Consider the following 18865-nt stretch of genomic DNA (forward strand, 5'->3'; position numbering starts at 1 on the left):
AACTATACCATGAAGTCCAAGGAACTGTCCGTAGATCTGAGATAATTATGATGGGGCATATCTGAGAAAGGGTATGAAACTATTTCTAGTGTTGAAAGTTTCCAAGAGCACAGTGGCCGTCCAACCAAACTGAGCAACCAGGCATGAAGGACTTTGGTCAAGAACCAAATTTAAATTAGTTCATTAGGCCCTAATCTATGGATTTCGCATGAATGGACAGGGGCACGGCCATGGGTGGTACAGGGAGGGCATAGGCCCACCCACTGGGGAGCCAGGTCCAGCCAATCAGAATGAGTTTTTCCCCACAAAAGGGCTTTATTACAGATAGAAATACTCCTGTTTCATTAGCTGTCCGGGTGGCTGGTCTCAGACGATCCCGCAGGTGAAGAAGCCGGATGTGGAGGTCCTGGGCTGGGGTTACGTGGTCTGCAGTTGGATGTTATGCCAAATTCTCTAGAACGATGGAGGCGGCTTATGGTGGAGAAATGAACATTCAGTTATCTGGCAACAGCTCTGGTGGACATTCCTGCAGTCAGCATGCCTATTGCACGCTCCCTCAATTTGAGACATCTGTGTCATTGTGTTGTGACAAAACTGTACATTTTAGAGTTGCCTTTTATTGTCCCCAGTACAAGATGCATCTGTGTAATGATCATGCAGTTTAATCGACATATTGATATGTCAGGTGGATGGATTGTCTTGGTAAAGGAGAAATGCTCACTAACAGGGATGTAAACAAATTTATGCACAACATTTTAGAGAAATAAGCTTTTTGTGAGCATGGAACATTTCTGGGATTTTATTTTTTTTTAGCTCATGAAAGATGGGACCAACACTTACATGTTGCATTTCATATTTTTGTTCAATATATTTGGCCTGAATGCAAAGCGCCGTCTGGGGAGAACTAGGCACAGTTCATCACCCGTCGAACATAACCCCTACCGTGAAGCATGGTGGTTGCAGCATCATGCTATGGGGATGCTTTTCAGCGGTAGGAACTGTGAGACTGGTAAGGATAGAAGGAACATGAATGGAGCCAAATACAGGCACATCCTAGATGAGAACCTGCTTCAGAGTGCAAATGACTTTCGGTTGGGGCGAATGAGCCCAAGCATACAGCCAAAGCAACGCTGGAATGGCTTCAGAACAAGAATGTGAAAGTCCTTGAGTGGTCCAGCCAAAACCCAGACTTGAATCCCATTGAAAGTATGTGGAAAGACTTGAAGAATGCTGTTCCCTGGAAGGATGGGAGAAAATCCCCAAATTCAGAGACAGACATACCCAAGACGACTCAAAGCTGTACTTACCGACAAAGGTGCTTCTACAAAATATAGACTCGGGTGTGACTACTTATGTAATAGAGATATTTAATCTTCAATAAATTTGTTAACATTTCTAAAAACATGTTTTCACCTTGTCAGTATGGGGTATTATGTATAGATGGGTGAGAGGGAAAAAATCTATTTCATCAATTTTGAATTCGGGCTGTAACACAACAAAATGTGGAGTAAGTCAAGCGGTATGAATACTTTTTGAAGGCACTGTATATATAAAAATTTGGTTTAGGCCGTAAGGCCCAAGCATCCGACAGAGAGAGGGGGGAGAGAGAGACAATATTTTCTGAATGGCCAATTTGCGCTGCTTTGGTGTACTACTCTGCTCTGTCTAGCCTACATTCCTCTTGCGTTCTGTATAACATATTTATTGAAATAGGCCAGCCTTCATTAATATGAAGCCTTTCATAAAACAAGATTATAGCAAATAGGAATAGACAAATTACTCAGAATGTCACTGAGCTGCCCTGCCCGACTCCGTTATTTATTGCGCAGCGCTAGTCAAGCTCAAATAGGCTAAACCAGGGGTCTCCAACCTTGTTCCTGGAGAGCTACTGTCCTTTTCGCTCCAACCCCAGTTGTAACTAACCTGGTTCAGGTTATCAACCAAGTATTAGGGTTGGCGTAAAAACCTACAGGACGGTAACTCTCCAGAAACAGGGTTGGAGACCCCTGGGCAAAAAGGTTGTCTGTCACATCACAATGTTGTCACCATTGGTAATGGCCGTCGATCATCGTCGATAGGCGATGCTATCATAATATCGCTAAACCCTATATTGTACTCAACGGTATACTCTTATCATCAGGTATACATATTTATTATCATGCACCATTCTCTTCTTATAGCAAACAACAGCAAGTTTCTGTCTGACTTTGGGATACGACATGGTAGCCGTCTGCAAGTGGATGACTTTCTGCAGGATTACACACTCCTGGTTAACGTGATGCACTGGTAAGAGAGGATGGATATCTGTGTGCTGTATAGGCCTTTGCATGACTAATGCAAATTTGTTTCCCTAATGTAAAGGACTTGGAGAAGGATGTGGGGTTTGAGGTGGTGGGTGACGCCCCTGACAAAGCCCCAACCCCACCCAGCGCACAAGAGGACAAGAATGTTGCCAACGGCAACAAAGACTCTGCAGAACCGTCCACCTCTTCCAAAGGTGAGCAAAACTGACATTGACAACAGAGATGGACTGTTTTAGACTGTCTAATAATCAAAATCCTGGTCATAAGTCACCTGTCCTGTCCTTTAAACCATTTTGTTTACAGTACTGAGAATCATGTACAGCTATGTTTATTTTGTAGCTGAACGATAACTCTAAAAAGGTACATGTCAATCGTCTCTCGTCTGACTTTCTCTTGTTTTCCTTTCTCCTCTTAGCCCCTGCTGAGCAGGATGATGTTCTGATAGTTGATTCAGACGAGGAGGAGCCGTCCTCCAGCACTATGGATGTCCGCATGGAGTCAGGAGGCCACAAGAGGAAGCTCCATGATGCTGAGACAGGCGAGGCTTCAGCCAAGCGCCAACGCCTGGATCAGCCTTCGGCGGCCGATGAGGACGATGATGACATCATTGCACTAGACTAGTATGTCTCTCCTGGCCCCTCCCCTCTTCAGAAGGATGAAACTCTGTGTTTGTGTTTTCATACGCTGTTCCTCTTACCAAACATGTGTAAATATAAATGTACAAAAACTGTTAAGTGTGCCATTTTTATTTTATTTTGGTCCATCATAGATGGATAAAATACTTTTAGCTTTTTGTATTTTTTTATAATGTATTTGTCATGTCACAAGTCAGGGTGTGGTTTGTAGGGAGACTGAAAGAAACATTTAATTTAAAAAAAAAATCTGCGTATTTCATCCAGTAAACTTACACCTCCATTGAAGGAATGTAAAAAAAGTTAACAAACCCAATCATTTCTTTGAGTCAAGCATTGACTGAATTTTCTTTGTAATTGTTAACCACTGACCACTTGCAGGACGAGTTGCTTTGTTAAAAAAGAAATTGTACTGGAGTTTGTTACTTTATTTATAAATCTTTCATATGGTTTATAGTTGGAGCCATTGTAACAGTGTAGGTTCCGTCCCTCTTTTCCCCCCAACCTGGGCTCGAACCAGGGACTCTTGCACACATCAACAACTGACACCCCACGAAGCATCGTTACCCATCGCGCCACAAAAGCTGTGGCCCTTGCAACACAAGGGGAACAACCACTTCAGGTCTCAGAGCGAGTGACGTCACTGATTGAAACGCTATTAGCGCGCACCACCGCTAACTAACTAGCCATTTCACATCGGTTACACCATCATATCCAGGCCTCAACCTCCCTTTGGACCAAATAGATAACGACACAATAAACACTTACAGATCTAATGACCCCAAAATTGTTTTCTTAAGCTTTAGCATACACAGTATTTGTTTGGAACATCAGTACTTTGGCTTGTTTGTACTGGACACACCACCAAATTTCAATTTGCTAACTTATTTGCGGTGCTTTTTGGGGGGACTATGAAGCCCTTTCATTGCTTGGTTTTGGTTAGACAATAAATGATCTGTTTTCGCCACAGTTGTGTTCTGAAGGGTTCAGGCTGAGAAAAGGCCTCCTCATAGCAATTACAAGTTTGCCGAAAGAGCGAATGAGTTTCATAACATCCTTTTAACGTTTGTCTTCCAAGGAAAAACATTTTTCAGAGCAAATATTTTGTAACTGGAGGTGTGTGTAGGTGTGCGTGTGTGTAAGTCCAAAAGAGTAATCTCAGCCCTGTCAGTAAATGGAGTACACAAAAAAAGCCATAACATAAGCATGTTTACAATAAACATGACATTCCTAAGGAGCTTTAGCTGAACATATTCTCAGTCCCATACTAATACAATGTTTGCACAACATTTGCAAGACTTTCATGTTAATCAAAATAACCTCATCCAATAATTGACATTAAATCAGAATAGAACACTTGGGCTGTTGGGAAATGACGCACGTGTGTTCATCCACAATTGGAAACGACACAGTCAATGAGTGAGTTTAAAAAAAACAATTTTTATAGAGAAAGCACTGCACATTTGACCGTGTATTGTATTGAAGATCACGAGGCTCAGATGAATTGTGCTGTTATGACATATGACAAGAACCACACAGACATTTCAACAAAACTAAGCAAAAAGTACACCGAAGATCTATGTCAAGGGTCTAGATCTCGCGCATGTTGTTTGAAACGCCTCTCAGAGGATTAAGCCGATTGGTCGAAAGCCTTACACGAGCCCCACTCAGCGATCTCTTCCTTTTGGAACAACATTATTGATTCGGCGCGTGCTATAGCAGTAGGTAGCCAACATAAATCGCCGCGGTGTTAAAGTTAGCACGCATCAACAGGTCAAGTGAAAACTTTTGGAATTTACGTGAATGTTTCAATCTTGTGAAAGCTTGTCTATTTTCCAGACCAATCAAGCGATAGCGTGGAGAGCCAGCCATCCGAAACTGTCACTGTCATAGTGTGGAAGAGGGGGCATAACGCAACTCCCGTTGTTGTTTCTGATTGAAAACATATGAAACCGAACGACTCGGGAGACGGGAGCAGTTTTAATTTATTTGACGTTTTGCCTTACCTGAAAAGATAACACAACAGCTCATTTTGACTCTCGCAAACTTCGAGTAGCCTATTCGTAGAACCGTGGTCATGGTGGCTCTCTCATCGATCGTAAACCCACTTGCCCGGCATCTGCAAAGACATATCATCAAGCAAACTAAAGGTCAACGGTTGATACCTGTGAGAAGATGCAACCTCACTGCATGTTCAAGCAAATATGTGCTTTCAGCCTGTAAGTGTCTAAACTTTAAAAGTACGGTAGCTTTCATCATATTGCAGTTGAATTCGCTAGCTGTTTGCTCTTCATTTCTTAAGACTGGAACAGTGCCATTAATGGTCAGTCCAGCTGGCAGCTGAGATTACACACTAAATAAGACTGTTTCAATCGCTCAAGCAGCAGTAACGTAAATGTCTACGTTGTAAAGTTTTAATCGACATCCACAATGTCTACAGTACTAAAGGGTTAATTAATGGCGTTGTTTTCATCGCAACCGGTGCACAAAGAATACATGGAAACCAAGGACTGGATTTCTGCATGAGTGAATTGGCGTCACATTTTCAGGGGGAATTAGTTAATTCTGAGCTTCTGGCCGGGTACTGGTTTTGATTGTAACTATGGTGTGTACATACACATGTAAATTTGATCGTAACTGTGATCACAATTTATGTTTTTATCTTTTGTATTTTATTTTTTAACTTGGCCTATTTTACACTGCATGTTTGGTTTATGGTCTGTCCTTACTCAAGACATTCATAAGGCCTGACTTTGCTCTCCAGAACCCAAGGCATTATGCATTATTCCAAGGGTTCTCAGATATAAGCACCGCATACCGGTGGGAACATGTGAACTAAAATCCCAGCGCTCTGTTTTAATGTTTAGAACCGTCAATCATTGCTTGCAATACGGTTTTCGAAACATATGGCATTTCTTTCATACTGTATAAGCGAGAAATAATATTTAAAATAAATATATATATTCACTTAATGTAGCAGATTTGCACAGATCCATATGGCTGTGTGTCTATCCAGCTGACGAACTACACTTCCGCTACACCTTCTCCCCAGTTACGCTTAGCACAGGTGGTCGCCTCTGTCTTCCGTAAACAAGCATTAACAAAGGTGTTCGCTGGGATTCTTCCACACCGATCTCGACAAACCATTTCTGTATGGACCTCGCTTTGTGCAGTGGGGCATTGTCATGCTGAAACAAGAAAAGGCCTTCCCCAAACTATTGCCACAAAGTTGGAAGCACAGAATCGTTTAGAATGTCATTGTATACTGTAGCGTTAAGATTTCACTTAACTGGAACGAAGGGGCCTAGCCCGAACCATGAAAAACAGCACCAGACTATTATTCCTCCTCCACCAAACTTTACAGTTGGCACTATGCATTGGAGCAGGTAGTGTTCTCTGGCATTCACCAAACCAAGATTCGTCTGTCAGACTGCCAGATGGTGACGCGTGATTCATTACTCCAGAGAAAGTGTTTCCACTGCTCCAGAATCCAATGGCGGCAAGTTTTACACAATGTTTTGTGAAATAGCCACACCCGTCCACATACTTACTTCATGAATATCTAGTAGATTGTAACGAGCTGTGATCTATTAGTCATTGCAGGATAGCTACTGTTTGGCATAGCACAGAGAATTTTCGATCAACCTTAACTTGGCGACACTATCTTCGTCCTCGATTCGGTCAAACATATCTTCTAATAGGTCTGTGTTCAGTTGCAGGTGGTTCATTCGAATTTAGAAAAAAAAGGCCTATCCTTACTAGCATTTTCAGGTACAGTAGCAAAATGGATAATTGGAAATACATTTTTCCATGAAATACCTTTTCCAAACGACCTTTGTACATATATAAGTTAAGCATTGGCAGAGCGGTCAGTGACTGATGTAAATTGCATCATAGGCAGTTATTGTTTCGCAGCCCAATGGCAAAACCAGGAAGTCATAGTAGATGCATATCTAAGAAACGTTCCATTCAGAGCTGAACTAGTGTCTCCCTTTCCTGCTGCGGAGTAGACCTGGTGGGCTGCCAATACATTCCGCGAGTCTGTTTCTGTAGCCTACCCACATTTTACTTATTCTGTAATTTCCTTTCAATAGGAGTTAGTGAAGAAATTCTCTTTTTCCTCCTCCTGCTTTTCTAATTTCCTAAACGGAATCAACGGAGGAGGTTTAGACTACTGGTCTCACCTGCTTGACGACTTTGAGACATTTGATCTTATGTTATTTGGGAATTTGACTATTATAGCCAATTTAAGAATGCAGGAAGCTGGAGAGTACACAATGAAAAGTAAGTGTCAGCATTTGTTATAGTAGGCTAAGCAATAGGACCTAATGTGATTTACTGAAGACAAGCTGTTGTTTTACATTTTACTATCAGACTCGATTTAAATCCCATCTCCTATGCTTTGACTCCAGTGCATCCAATGTGGCAGGGACCACTTGTTGCTCCTGGGGGCAACAGACAATCTCCTATCGATATTCGGGTGCGCAAGAGTGTCTTTGATCCGCATCTCAAGCCACTGACCCCGGATTACGACCCTAGGACATGTTCACAGATATGGAATAACGGGTACTCATTCCTGGTTGAGTATGATGACACCACCGACAAATCCAGTAAGCAGTTTCTGTTCTGCCGCTTGACCTCCTAATTTAAAACTGCAATGCCTGCCACGTGGAACGTGGCTTTGATTTACATTTAAGTATCCCTGCCCTAGGCTTATTTCTCAACATCATGGTCTTATTGTTTAGACAGTCTAATTACTCTAATTTTCAATGAAATATTATTTCAGAAATGTATATTTTGTTAACCGCTAGACTTTACATAAATATTTTCATGCCAAGAATACAGTAGGCTAATTGATCTGTAATTTAATTCTTAGTTCTGCTTTTAATGTGTGTTTGTGTGAGAAGAGGATACTTATGTTTTAACAAGTATGTTTATATAATCATGTTTATAACTTGCCACAGCTGTTGTGTGTATTAGTTACGGTTTCTTCTCATTATTGTATGTGTCTCTAACACAACATTGATGAGTGGTCGATTTCTTCTCGTCGATCTCTCTCACACTCAGCACTTAAAGGCGGTCCTCTGGAGGATAACTTCCGGCTGTGTCAGTTCCACTTCCATTGGGGGGAGAGCAACGCATGGGGCTCTGAGCACACAGTGGACCGCCGCCTCTTCCCTGCTGAGGTAGCTACTGCACGTCCTCTTACTTAACATTTAAATACAGACACTATCTGTTAACTTTGTTGAATGACTCTAGCTATGCCATAGTAAGAACCTCCTAACTTGTCAAGTCTAATAGAGCCATAGTCTTCAGGAGACTGTGTCATGGAATGGTAGATAGTAGGGACTGCTTAGTCATCAAGTCAATGCTGATGCCCTAGCCAATCCATGACGACATTGGTATGCAATTTCTGTGACAGGGGGATTGTGTTGTTGGAAACCTCTACATATAGAAGCAGAATGCATTCTGTCCTATCCTTAAGGCCCACCTTTTAATGTGTGATCTATTTTCATATTGTTCCACTCACCTAAAGCATACAATAGAGGGAGTACTACTGCCATGCCCAGCTGGCGTTAGTGGCTGTGAGAATCTGACCATGTCAGGGTTCTCAACACTCCCCAGGTGCAGTGTGTGTACAGAGGCTCAAGTTACGATTACAGCACACAACTCACTCTGTGCCTAATAGGAGCACACCACAGTGTGTAACAGAGGTAATGGATCCTTCTCACTTTACTTATTGGGTTGTACCGTTCTTTATAGAATTGTCCCCAGGTCCCAGGGTGAATAGGGTTCTGTGGTATGGGTTGGGTTGGACACTCAGATGGAGTAAAACAAAGAGCAGCTGCATGTGACCTCAGGGTCAGACAATGCTCCATTTGGTTTAATAGCTACTGAAACCCATCTGTTCAGGTTGGAGGATTTTGAGGTGGATTTCCACATTCAGAATCAGATTTTTTGTTGTTGTTAGTTTTGATAAATGATCACCTTTGTGGTAGAACAATCAATTATCTTGAGAACGATATTAAAGATGATTCATAATTATCCAGCAGCAAATATAATCTGTGACACATTGCATTTGAATTCTCTGGGTGTGTGGATAAATAGGTTCTAATTAATGTATGCGTTGCCTTCTCTGTTGATAGCTCCACATGGTCCACTGGAACTCTGATAAGTACAGCCGGTTTGAGGAGGCGGTGATGGAGGAGAATGGACTGGCTGTTATCGGGGTTTTCCTCAAGGTAACTTATTGCTTCTTGTTAACATAGCAATGCATCCCTACCACATGCAACCCACCACCACCGTCATATATACTTGACCATATACAGTTGAAGTCGGAAGTTTACATACACTTAGGTTGGAGTCATTAACCTGTTGGGGATAGGGGGCAGTATTTGCACGGCTGGATAAAAAACGTACCCGATTTAATCTGGTTACTACACCTGCCCAGTAACTAGAATATGCATATAATTATTGGCTTTGGATAGAAAACACTCTAAAGTGGGGCTTTACCTAGGTGGGGCTTTACCTAGCAAAGACTTGTAGATCACCTGGAGCCAGTGGGTTTGGCGAGGGCCAGCCAACGAGAGCATACAGGTCGCAGTGGTGGGTAGTATATGGGGCTTTGGTGACAAAACAGATGGTACTGTGATAGACTGCATCCAATTTGCTGAGGAGTGTTGGAGGCTCTTTTGTAAATTACATCGCCGAAGTCGAGGATCGGTAGGATGGTCAGTTTTACGAGGGTATGTTTGGCAGAATGAGTGAAGGATGCTTTGTTGAGAAATAGGAAGCCGATTCTAGATTTAATTTGGGATTGGACATGTTTAATGTGAGTCTGGATGGAGAGTTTACAGTCTAAACAGACACCTAGGTAGCAATCGGTTGCATTTAGTTTTATTTGCATTTAAGAGCAGTTGGAGGCCACGGAAGGAGTGTTGTATGGCATGACGCTTGTTTGGTGGTTTGTTAACACAGTGTCCAAAGAAGGGCCAGAGGTATACAGAATGGTGTCGTCTGCATAGAGGTGGATCAAAGAATCACCAGCAGCGAGAGCGACATCATTGATGTATACAGAGAAGAGAGTCGGCCCGAGAATTGAACCCTGTGGCACCCCCATAGAAACTGCCAGAGGTCCGGACAACAGGCCCTCCGATTTGACATACTGAACTCTCAGAGAAGTAGTTGGTCAACCAGGCGAGGCAATCATTTGAGAAACCAAGGCTGTTGAGTATGCCAGTAAGAATGTTGTGAATGACAGTCGAAAGCCTTAGCCAGGTCGATGAATACGGCTGCACTGTAATTTCTCTTATTGATGGCGGTTATGATATCGTTTAGGACCTTGAGCGTGGCTGAGGTGCACCCATGACCAGCTCTGAAACCAGATTGCATAGCGGAGAAGGTGCGGTGAGATTCGAAATGGTTAGTAATCTGTTTGTTAACTTGGCTTTCAAAGACCTTAAAGGCAGGCTCGAATAGATATAGGTCTGTAGCAGTTTGAGGTCTAGAGTGTCTTCCCCCTTCGAAGAGGGGGATGACCGCGGCAGCTTTTCAATCTATGGGAATCTCAGACGATACGAAAGAGGTTGAACAGGCTAGTAATAGGGGTTGCAACAATTTCGGCATATAATTTTAGAAAGAAAGGGTCCAGATTGTCTAGCCCGGCTGATTTGTAGGGGTCCAGATTTTGCAGCTCTTTCAGAACATCAGCTATCTGGATTTGGGTGAAGTAGGGGAGGTTTGGGCGAGTTGCTGTGGGGAGCGCAGGGCTGTTGACCGGGGTAGCCAGGTGGAAAGCATGGCCAGCCGTAGAAAAATGCTTATTGAAATTCGCAATTATAGTGGATTTATCGGTGGTGACAGAGTTTCCTATCCTCAGTGCAGTGGGCAGCTGGGAGGAGGTGCTCTTATTCTCCTTGGACTTTAGTGTCCCAGAACTTTTTGGAGTTTGTGCTACAGGATGCAACTTTCTGCTTGAAAATGCTAGCCTTAGCTTTCCTAACTGCCTGTGTATATTTGTTCCTAACTTCCCTGAAAAGTTGCATATCACGGGGGCTGTTCGACACTAATGCAGAACGCCACATGATGTTTTTGTGCTGGTCAAGGTCAGTCAGGTCTTGAGAGAATCAAGGACTATATCTATTCCTGGTTCTACATTTTTTTGAATGGGGCATGCTTATCTAAGATGGTGAGGAAGGCACTTTTAAAGAATAGCCAGGCATCCTCTACTGACGGAATGAGGTCAATATCCTTCCAAGATACCCGGGCCAGGTCGATTAGAAAGGCCTGCTCGCTGAAGTGTTTTAGGGCGCGTTTGACAGTGATGAGGGGTGATTATTTGACCGCAGACCCATTACGGATGCAGGCAATGAGGCAGTGATCGCTGAGATCTTGGTTTAAAACAGCAGAGGTGTATTTGGAGGGCAAGTTGGTTAGGATGATATCTATGAGGGTGCGGATTTGGGGTTGTACCTGGTGGGTTCACCCAACTTATTGTGGGAAGCTTGTGGAAGGCTACCCAAAACATTTGCCCCAAGTTAAACAATTTAAAGGCAATGCTACCAAATACTAATTGAGTGTATGTAAACTTCTGACCCACTGGGAATGTGATGAAAGAAATAAAAGATGAAATCATTCTCTCTACTATTATTCTGACATTTCACATTCTTAAAATAAAGTGGTGATCCTAACTGACCTAAAACAGGGAATTTTTACTAGGATTAAATGTCAGGAATTGTGAGAAACTGAGTTTAAATGTATTTGGCTAAGGTGTATTTAAACTTCCGACTTCAACTGTACACGTCATATACACACCATTTCAATATTTACTGACATTGAAATGTAAACACCCCATGCAGTGAATGTAAACACACAGCACATGCCTGACAAAAGGACTCAGTGCTCAGACACAGATTATTTTCCTCCTCAGATAGGGAAGAGACACGAGGGACTGCAGAAACTAGTAGATGTCCTACCTGCTGTCAGACACAAGGTGAGTTCAATGATTGACCACTTAAACCATGCAGGTGATTTCGTTAACAAGGTTTCAGAGAGAACGTTTCAAGCAGGTGTTTTGTCGCTGAGTTTCTGAGAAGGCCGCCCAAAGCTTAAGAACATAAGTAGTCAGTTCTGTACGACTCAGGTTGGTATTCTAGACTCTCTCCGGTGGCACACACATGACATTTGTATGGCTATTGGAGTGTGAATTGCACCATGCTATTCGGGGGATTCTCTATCAAATTTATCGGCCTAATAATAAAGATGTAATTTAAATTGTAAAAAATAAATGACCTTTTTATGTGGCATGAACACAACTAGTCATATTTCCATCTGATTGTCAAGCAAATCTCTTCAAAAAGTAGGCATGTTGGTCCACTCCAAAATAATTCCAGCATCCAAACTGCATGTATACTTGCGCTGTTTGACTGTTACTAGATTTGTTACAAAGCACCAAAATTGTGCCTAATGTCATTCAGCGATTGCCATTGATTATTCTTACATTAATTGATGCGTCTTGCTGACAAATTGATATTTTTTGTAGCCTGAAAAGTTGGGACACTTGAAATGGGGCTGAAACTGTCCCGGGAAAAACGGGATGGTCACCCTAACACACGGTCAACCTACTAGACTAGCCTACAATGTGTATTAGCATGAATTTGAAATGGGCCTACCGGTAGTCAGTGATGTAGTGTTTAAAATGAATGCATTTAAAAAAATGTAAAACATGTTTTAAGGTGGGTAAACAACATTTACTTGCGTTTATCCTTCACTAGGGCTACACCATTGCCGGTAGCCTACCCCCTCAGCCAAGGCAATTTCAAACACATGAACACACGCAGTATAGGTAGCTTACATTCAATATAACACAGTTGAATCAAAACATGTTTTACACCCTAGTTCATGAATTGTCCATTAGTCATGAGTTAATGTTTGGACTCTTCACAGATAAGGGGACATAAAACAGTACCTTTCTTTCCTTATGTTAATGACATTTATGACAGTTATGTCATTAAGTATTTAACACTAGAATTAGAATATTGAACTTAAACCCTGTACAAATAATGGATCTTGGAGATCTGGGAAAGTCCACTAAGTGTAACTACGTCTGTAACATTTCATTATGTGATGTTTCGCAGTGAAAACAGTTCTCATGGGCACACAAATCCAAAGTAATGTAGGCCTATTCCATTGCCAAACCGAATGCTTCTAACCAAAAGAGTCAACTACTGTCATTAAGGTAAACTTGTTGGATGGATTGGATGCGCATTGGTGTCTAGCTGTAGGCTAGTTGTCTTGTGATATTGTCGACCATCAGGTGATCCAGTAAAGAAAACCAATATTGATAGAAAATAATAAATGGTCTGGTACTTCTGGGCACGGTTGGCTGGGAGAACACCAGTACCTGCGCACACCTAAAAAACAGCAATGAGTGCTTTAAACAGCTGACTGACAAAAGCAAACAATGATAAATCAATGGATAAATCTAACGCATTGGAATAAAGACACAGGCTATCTTTATCAAGGCTGCATGGCAAACAAATGGCGAAAATGACAAAGTATCTATGCTGAAAGGAGCTGGACTGAAGCTGAAATTCAGCACTAGCCTACTGGATGGACAGCACTGCCACAGAAATAAATGGTTAAAACCATGACAGAGAGTTGGGGGTGTATGTTTCATATTTACCACTGCATTTTAAACAAATAGGAGAATGGTTAAATTAGCATTATTTAAAGACACCCCCACACACACCCCCTTTGTTACCTTCCACAGAAGTATTACTGCAAAGGAACATACTGTATGATCCGAGATGGGGAGACTGTCAACTTTAACTGCCGTCTAGTGGCCATGAGTCAAATTACATGCCACTACAATTATATATATATTTTTAACCTTTATTTAACTAGGCAAATCGGTTAAGAACAAATTCTTATTTACAATGACGGCCTACCAAAAGGCCTCCTGCAGGGACGGGGGCCTGGGATTAAAATAAATAAATACAATATAAATATAGGACAAAACGCATCACAAGAGACACTACAAAAAGAGATGACAACATAGCAAGGCAGCAACTCATGACACCACAGTATGGTAGCAACACAGTATGGTAGCAGCACAAAACATGGTACAAACATTGGGCACAGTCAACAGCACAAAGGTCAAGAAGGTAGAGACAACAATACATCTCACATTAAGGTTGTGGTTGGGAAATGGCAATAATAATTATTATAACTTATGACACGGTTGGCAGCACCATGTAACCCATTCCTCTTCCCCTTTTTGCTCCTTAGGACAGTGTTGTTGAGTTCACTAGGTTCGACCCAGCCTGCCTTCTGCCCACTAACATTGATGATTACTGGACGTATGCAGGGTCACTGACCACGCCTCCTCTGACCGAAGCTGTGACCTGGATTATCATGAAGCAGCACATCGAAGTCAGCCATGAGCAGGTTAGTGTGTGAGTGAGAGTGTGTGTGGTGAAAAGGGAAGGAATGTTAGAACTACTCGTGGACTACACTTTAGTGACTTCTCTCGGCAGTTCCATGTCTGCATAACATTCTCTCCCTGTCCTGTCTCTTCCTCAGCTGGCTGTGTTTCGGAGCCTTCTCTTCACCTCAGCAGAGGAGGAGGTACAGAAGAGCATGGTCAACAACTTCCGTGTGCAGCAGTCGCTGCAGGGACGCACTGTGCGTTCCTCGTTTACGCCCTTCCTGAAGGAGGAGCAACCTGCAAAGGGTCCACACACAGGCCACTGACCTTTACACAGAGACTCACTCGGACCCTTCAAACCAAAATAATGCAATACCCTGGGAAGCACATTTTTGGGCTAACAAAGTCTTACGTTTGACTCTACAGAAGTCATACTGCTGGCATCTTTCCAAACGCTTATGCATTCAGAAAGCACTCGGATTTCACTTAAGTGCCAGGGATTTTATAATTCCAATGTCACCATCTAAAAGCTGTTTTGTTGACCATCCTTGGCACTAGACAGCTGTCTCACTGCCTGCTGTCCTGTCAATAAGTGAAAGGCATCATCAACACATGGCAGGTGTATTGCTATAGTCTATGCTAACAGATTTTTTTAAACCCCTGTCTTAGGTGAATCAGGTTATTTTTATTTTTATAGATGCTCTGAATGTTTAAGTTGTAAACCTTTTATTATTGAGTTCTTAACAGTCCCACTTGAAATGCTTCCAGAAACCAATGAGGGATTCTGCTGAAATACAGGTAACTGTCAAAATAAAGGAAAACACCAACATATATTGTCTTAAGAGGGTGTTGGGCCACCACAGCTTTAGTACAAGTGTCTGGAAGTCTTGGAGGGATGCGACACCATTCTTCCAAGAGAAATTCCAGAATTTTGTGTTTTGCTCCAGGATCTCCCATAAGTGTTTAATTGAGTTGAGATCTGGTTCCCGAGATGGCTATGGCATATGGCTTACATCGTTTTTATGCTCAAAACATTCAGTGACCACTCGTGCCCTGTGGATGGGGGCATTGTCATCCTATGGGGGCGTATCCAAAATAATGATCTGCCCAGCATTTTAATACATCACCCTAAGTAAGCATGATGGGCTGTTACCTGCTTAATTAACTCAGGAAGTGCACCTGTGGAAGCATCTGCTATCAATATACTTTGTTTCCCTCATTTACTCAAGTGTTTCCATTATTTTGGCAGTTACCTGCACTTTTATACTATCACCGATTTTAATAATCTAAAGCATAAGAATATCACACTCGTGTATGAGCAGTACTCTTGCAGTAATTGTTCTCCTTCCTTGACAAAGTATTTGAGGTGAAAGGGCTCCATATATGGATGTGGGATTTAGTTTGAAGGTTTAAGCTCTGAACTTGTTTACTGCACACAGCCGAAGAGATTTGGTTCATTGTATTTGGGCCTAGCTAAGGCTCCAAACTGCACAAATGAGTGTTGCTCATTGCTTTGAAAGATGTTTTAGATTGATTTTATTACATAGTCTATTGAGTGGACTAGAATGTACATCTCACTATCTGTAACTTAGAGGTAAAAATCATATGTGTAGGATGGACACCTTTATAAGGCCTTATAAGCACAGGGACACAGGCATTTGTTACAACTAATATGCAGAACTATTTTGTTGAATTCAATAGCAAACATCTGTATTTTAGCATCTGTATTTTAGCATTTAAGCATATATTCCTCTTGTAATCAAATTGTTCTGTTCTACTAAACAGGAATCTACCATAGTACCTTCTATTTTATGCATCATACTGACACACATGGCGGTCACCTCTGTTCTCATAGATCAATAGCTCACGGCAGTGTGTCTATTCTGTTGGGGCCTGCTGGTCTAACGCATATCGATAATATTCTGCCCCTACCAAGCTTAAGTCGGTCAATTTGTATGTTTTCCAGTTTCTGGTTTAGGCGCTGGGAGAGTTAAGAGGGTATCACATCATTAACCTGTTATCTTGTTGGTTCTGTATTTATTTATTGGTGGAGGTCGGTAGGTTTTTACTTGCCTTTTTAGAAGCACTAGCAGCACACCGACAGAAATCATTCTCCTCCTGATATTTGTATGTCATTTCTTGAGACTTAAGCTTTTTCTGTACTTATATAATTGAGATTTTAAAGTTCCCAGAAGAACTGGACAGGGATTACAGTGGAACAAACTACATGCATCAACTTTAAAACATAACTACACTTAATGTTATGCTTTAATATCGTTCCAAAAGGTTAACTGTAATATAAGCACTGCTATTCCCCATGTTGACACAAAACCATGATACGTGAAATAGCAATTGTAATACCTTGCTGCCTGTTTTCCATTAGCCTACTTATCGTTGCAGTTTTCTGGGTGTGCCTTCCAGTGCTTCACTGTTTTCATCAAAGAAAGGGAGTGATTGGATAAAGAGGGGGGGTCTTATGTTTGCAGTGTTCAGAGAAAGTGAAGTAGGTGCTAAAAAGATTGGAGGAGAAAGGGATTGATTGGTTTGTTCTATAAACAGGGAATGAAAAGGTAGAGCAGACATTGAGGCAACATTTGTATTGTTTGTTCTATAAAGCATTAAGTGAGTGAATGGTTGTCTTCGTGATCATTCAATAACAATGTTCCTGTATAAACTGTCCCTTGTGGGGCCTCTCCCTTGAAAGAGCCACCTGGCCCTCTCCCCACTAGGTCAATTGCAGAGAAGTAGCTTGACACTAACCTGTTTTGAAAACTGTAAAGCACTGTCCAAACACTGAGGAACCGTAAGACTCTTGCCCTCTATACCCAACTGACACTTGCCTGTTTCACTGCGTTCCCTATGAAATTAAAGGTGGCATTTTGTTACACCAGAGTTTAGGGGAACAATGTTGGGGTACAGGGAGGATTTGAACACAGTTATGAATGGTTACACATTTCATATGGGCATTTTTATGGGTGCTGATAGGTTTGATGGTAGTATAGAGATTTTATTTTCTGTTGTACAGGGCCTATTTTCAACTTCCATTTGTCTTGGTCTGTTTAAGTTATGTTCTGCCTTTTTTAATATTTGAAATGATACTCTCCAGTTGGAGGTTTCCATTCATTTAACTATTTTTATAGTTTTCAAATGATAAACGGACACAAATGTTGTTGTACTATAATGACTATGTACTTTAAAAATGGATCATTAGTCTTGGTTAATATGTCCTCTGGTGAACTGCTGTATTTTAATGTGTCTGCCATCAATGCCCGTTTTTAAACGTGTAAAAGTTAGTATGCACAATGATCTCGAGCGATATACAATGTGTACAAAACATTAACACCTTCCTAATATTGCTGGCCAATGTTGACGACAATGCTTCCCACAGTTGTGTCAAGTTGGCTGGATGTCCTTTGGGTAGTGGGGCATTCTTGATACAAGGGAAACTGTGAAAAACCCAGCAGCGTTGCAGTTCTTGATGCAAACCGGTGCGCCTGGCACCGATACTTCAATCTTTCGTCTTGCCCATTCACCCTCTGGCACACACACAATCCATGTCTCAAGGCTTAAAAATATTTTTTTTACCTGTCTCCTGCCCTTCATCTACACTGATTTGAAGTGGATTTGTCAAGTGACTTCAATAAGGGATCCTATCATTCACCTGGTCAGTCTGTCATGGAAAGAGCATGTGTTCTTAATGTTTTGTATACTCAGTGTACATGTTTTACATAAATATGACTTGCAGTACTTCCCCTTTGTTTGCTACTTAGCTGGTGTTTTCCTGGGGCTAGAGGAGTGTTCTGTGTGTTGTACTGTAGTACATGTTGTATTTGTTTGATTGTCGGCGGCCACATTCCTGCCTCATGGGCCTTGAGGAGCTGTGGTTCAAGGGATAAGTTGGGGCCCCTCTTCCAACAGGCCTGTTATTGCACCAGGTGCCGGATTGGCCCAGTCCAGCTGTGCAACCAGGAAGTGGTGCTACTATCATGTCCCACAGGCCTAAAACACCACAGGGATGGACCTTACATCCACTGCTGACAGAAAATGTTTATAAGATTTTAAAGCCTATATTAAAGAATAATATAATAAAGAAATGCCTATTTTATTTTGATGTGCAGGTGGTATTAAAAAAAAATGGGATGGGGTGCTCATCTGGGCCAAGTCATGTAGTTAAAGAAAGGGTGATTGCATCTCCCATATAATACCACAAGTATTTTATAGGACATGCCATCACCTTTTACTTTTTTGGACTTTGCCTTTTTGATTTGATTTTTGTGAGCCCATGTGGTTATGTTATAGGATGGTCATATTGGGGTGTGTTGAATGTCTCTTATGATATCCTCAATAGGGTGGGAAAAGGAGGGAGGGTACAATAGTCAATATTGTGGAAAGATGGTTTGCCTGTGGAACAAGGTACTTGTTGTCTTTAGTTGTTACTCAGCATTGGGCTTGTCATGCTATGAGTCATGCAGGGCAGTAGTAGGCACTGAAGTAGCAGAATA

General features: G+C 41.8%; 2 protein-coding genes across 4 annotated transcripts; both read left to right on the forward strand.

Annotated features, from left to right (window-relative positions):
• The first annotated feature begins 2319 nt into the window (after positions 1-2319).
• On the forward strand, positions 2320-3033 carry LOC106573638 (SUMO-activating enzyme subunit 2-like). The gene is made up of 2 exons (XM_014148868.1): positions 2320-2497; positions 2719-3033. Exons 1-2 carry the CDS (start codon positions 2335-2337, stop codon positions 2922-2924), a joined length of 369 nt encoding a protein of 122 aa, XP_014004343.1. The 5' UTR covers positions 2320-2334; the 3' UTR covers positions 2925-3033.
• Positions 3034-4590: 1557 nt separating this feature from the next.
• LOC106573636 (carbonic anhydrase 5B, mitochondrial) lies at positions 4591-16994 on the forward strand. Of its 3 annotated transcripts, none has more exons than XM_014148864.3 (7): positions 4591-5154; positions 7348-7545; positions 8003-8121; positions 9082-9177; positions 11865-11927; positions 14225-14383; positions 14519-16994. In XM_014148864.3, exons 1-7 carry the CDS (start codon positions 5013-5015, stop codon positions 14687-14689), a joined length of 948 nt encoding a protein of 315 aa, XP_014004339.1. In that variant the 5' UTR covers positions 4591-5012; the 3' UTR covers positions 14690-16994. The 3 variants fall into 3 exon arrangements, with proteins under 3 accessions (XP_014004339.1, XP_014004342.1, XP_014004340.1); XM_014148867.3 differs by having other exon boundaries at positions 4593-4708; XM_014148865.3 differs by lacking the exon at positions 4591-5154 and adding an exon at positions 5189-7219.
• Positions 16995-18865: the final 1871 nt, after the last annotated feature.

The sequence above is a fragment of the Salmo salar genome, chromosome 16 (assembly GCF_965601325.2).
Source record: "Salmo salar chromosome 16, fSalSal1, whole genome shotgun sequence".
Lineage (NCBI taxonomy): Eukaryota > Metazoa > Chordata > Actinopteri > Salmoniformes > Salmonidae > Salmo > Salmo salar.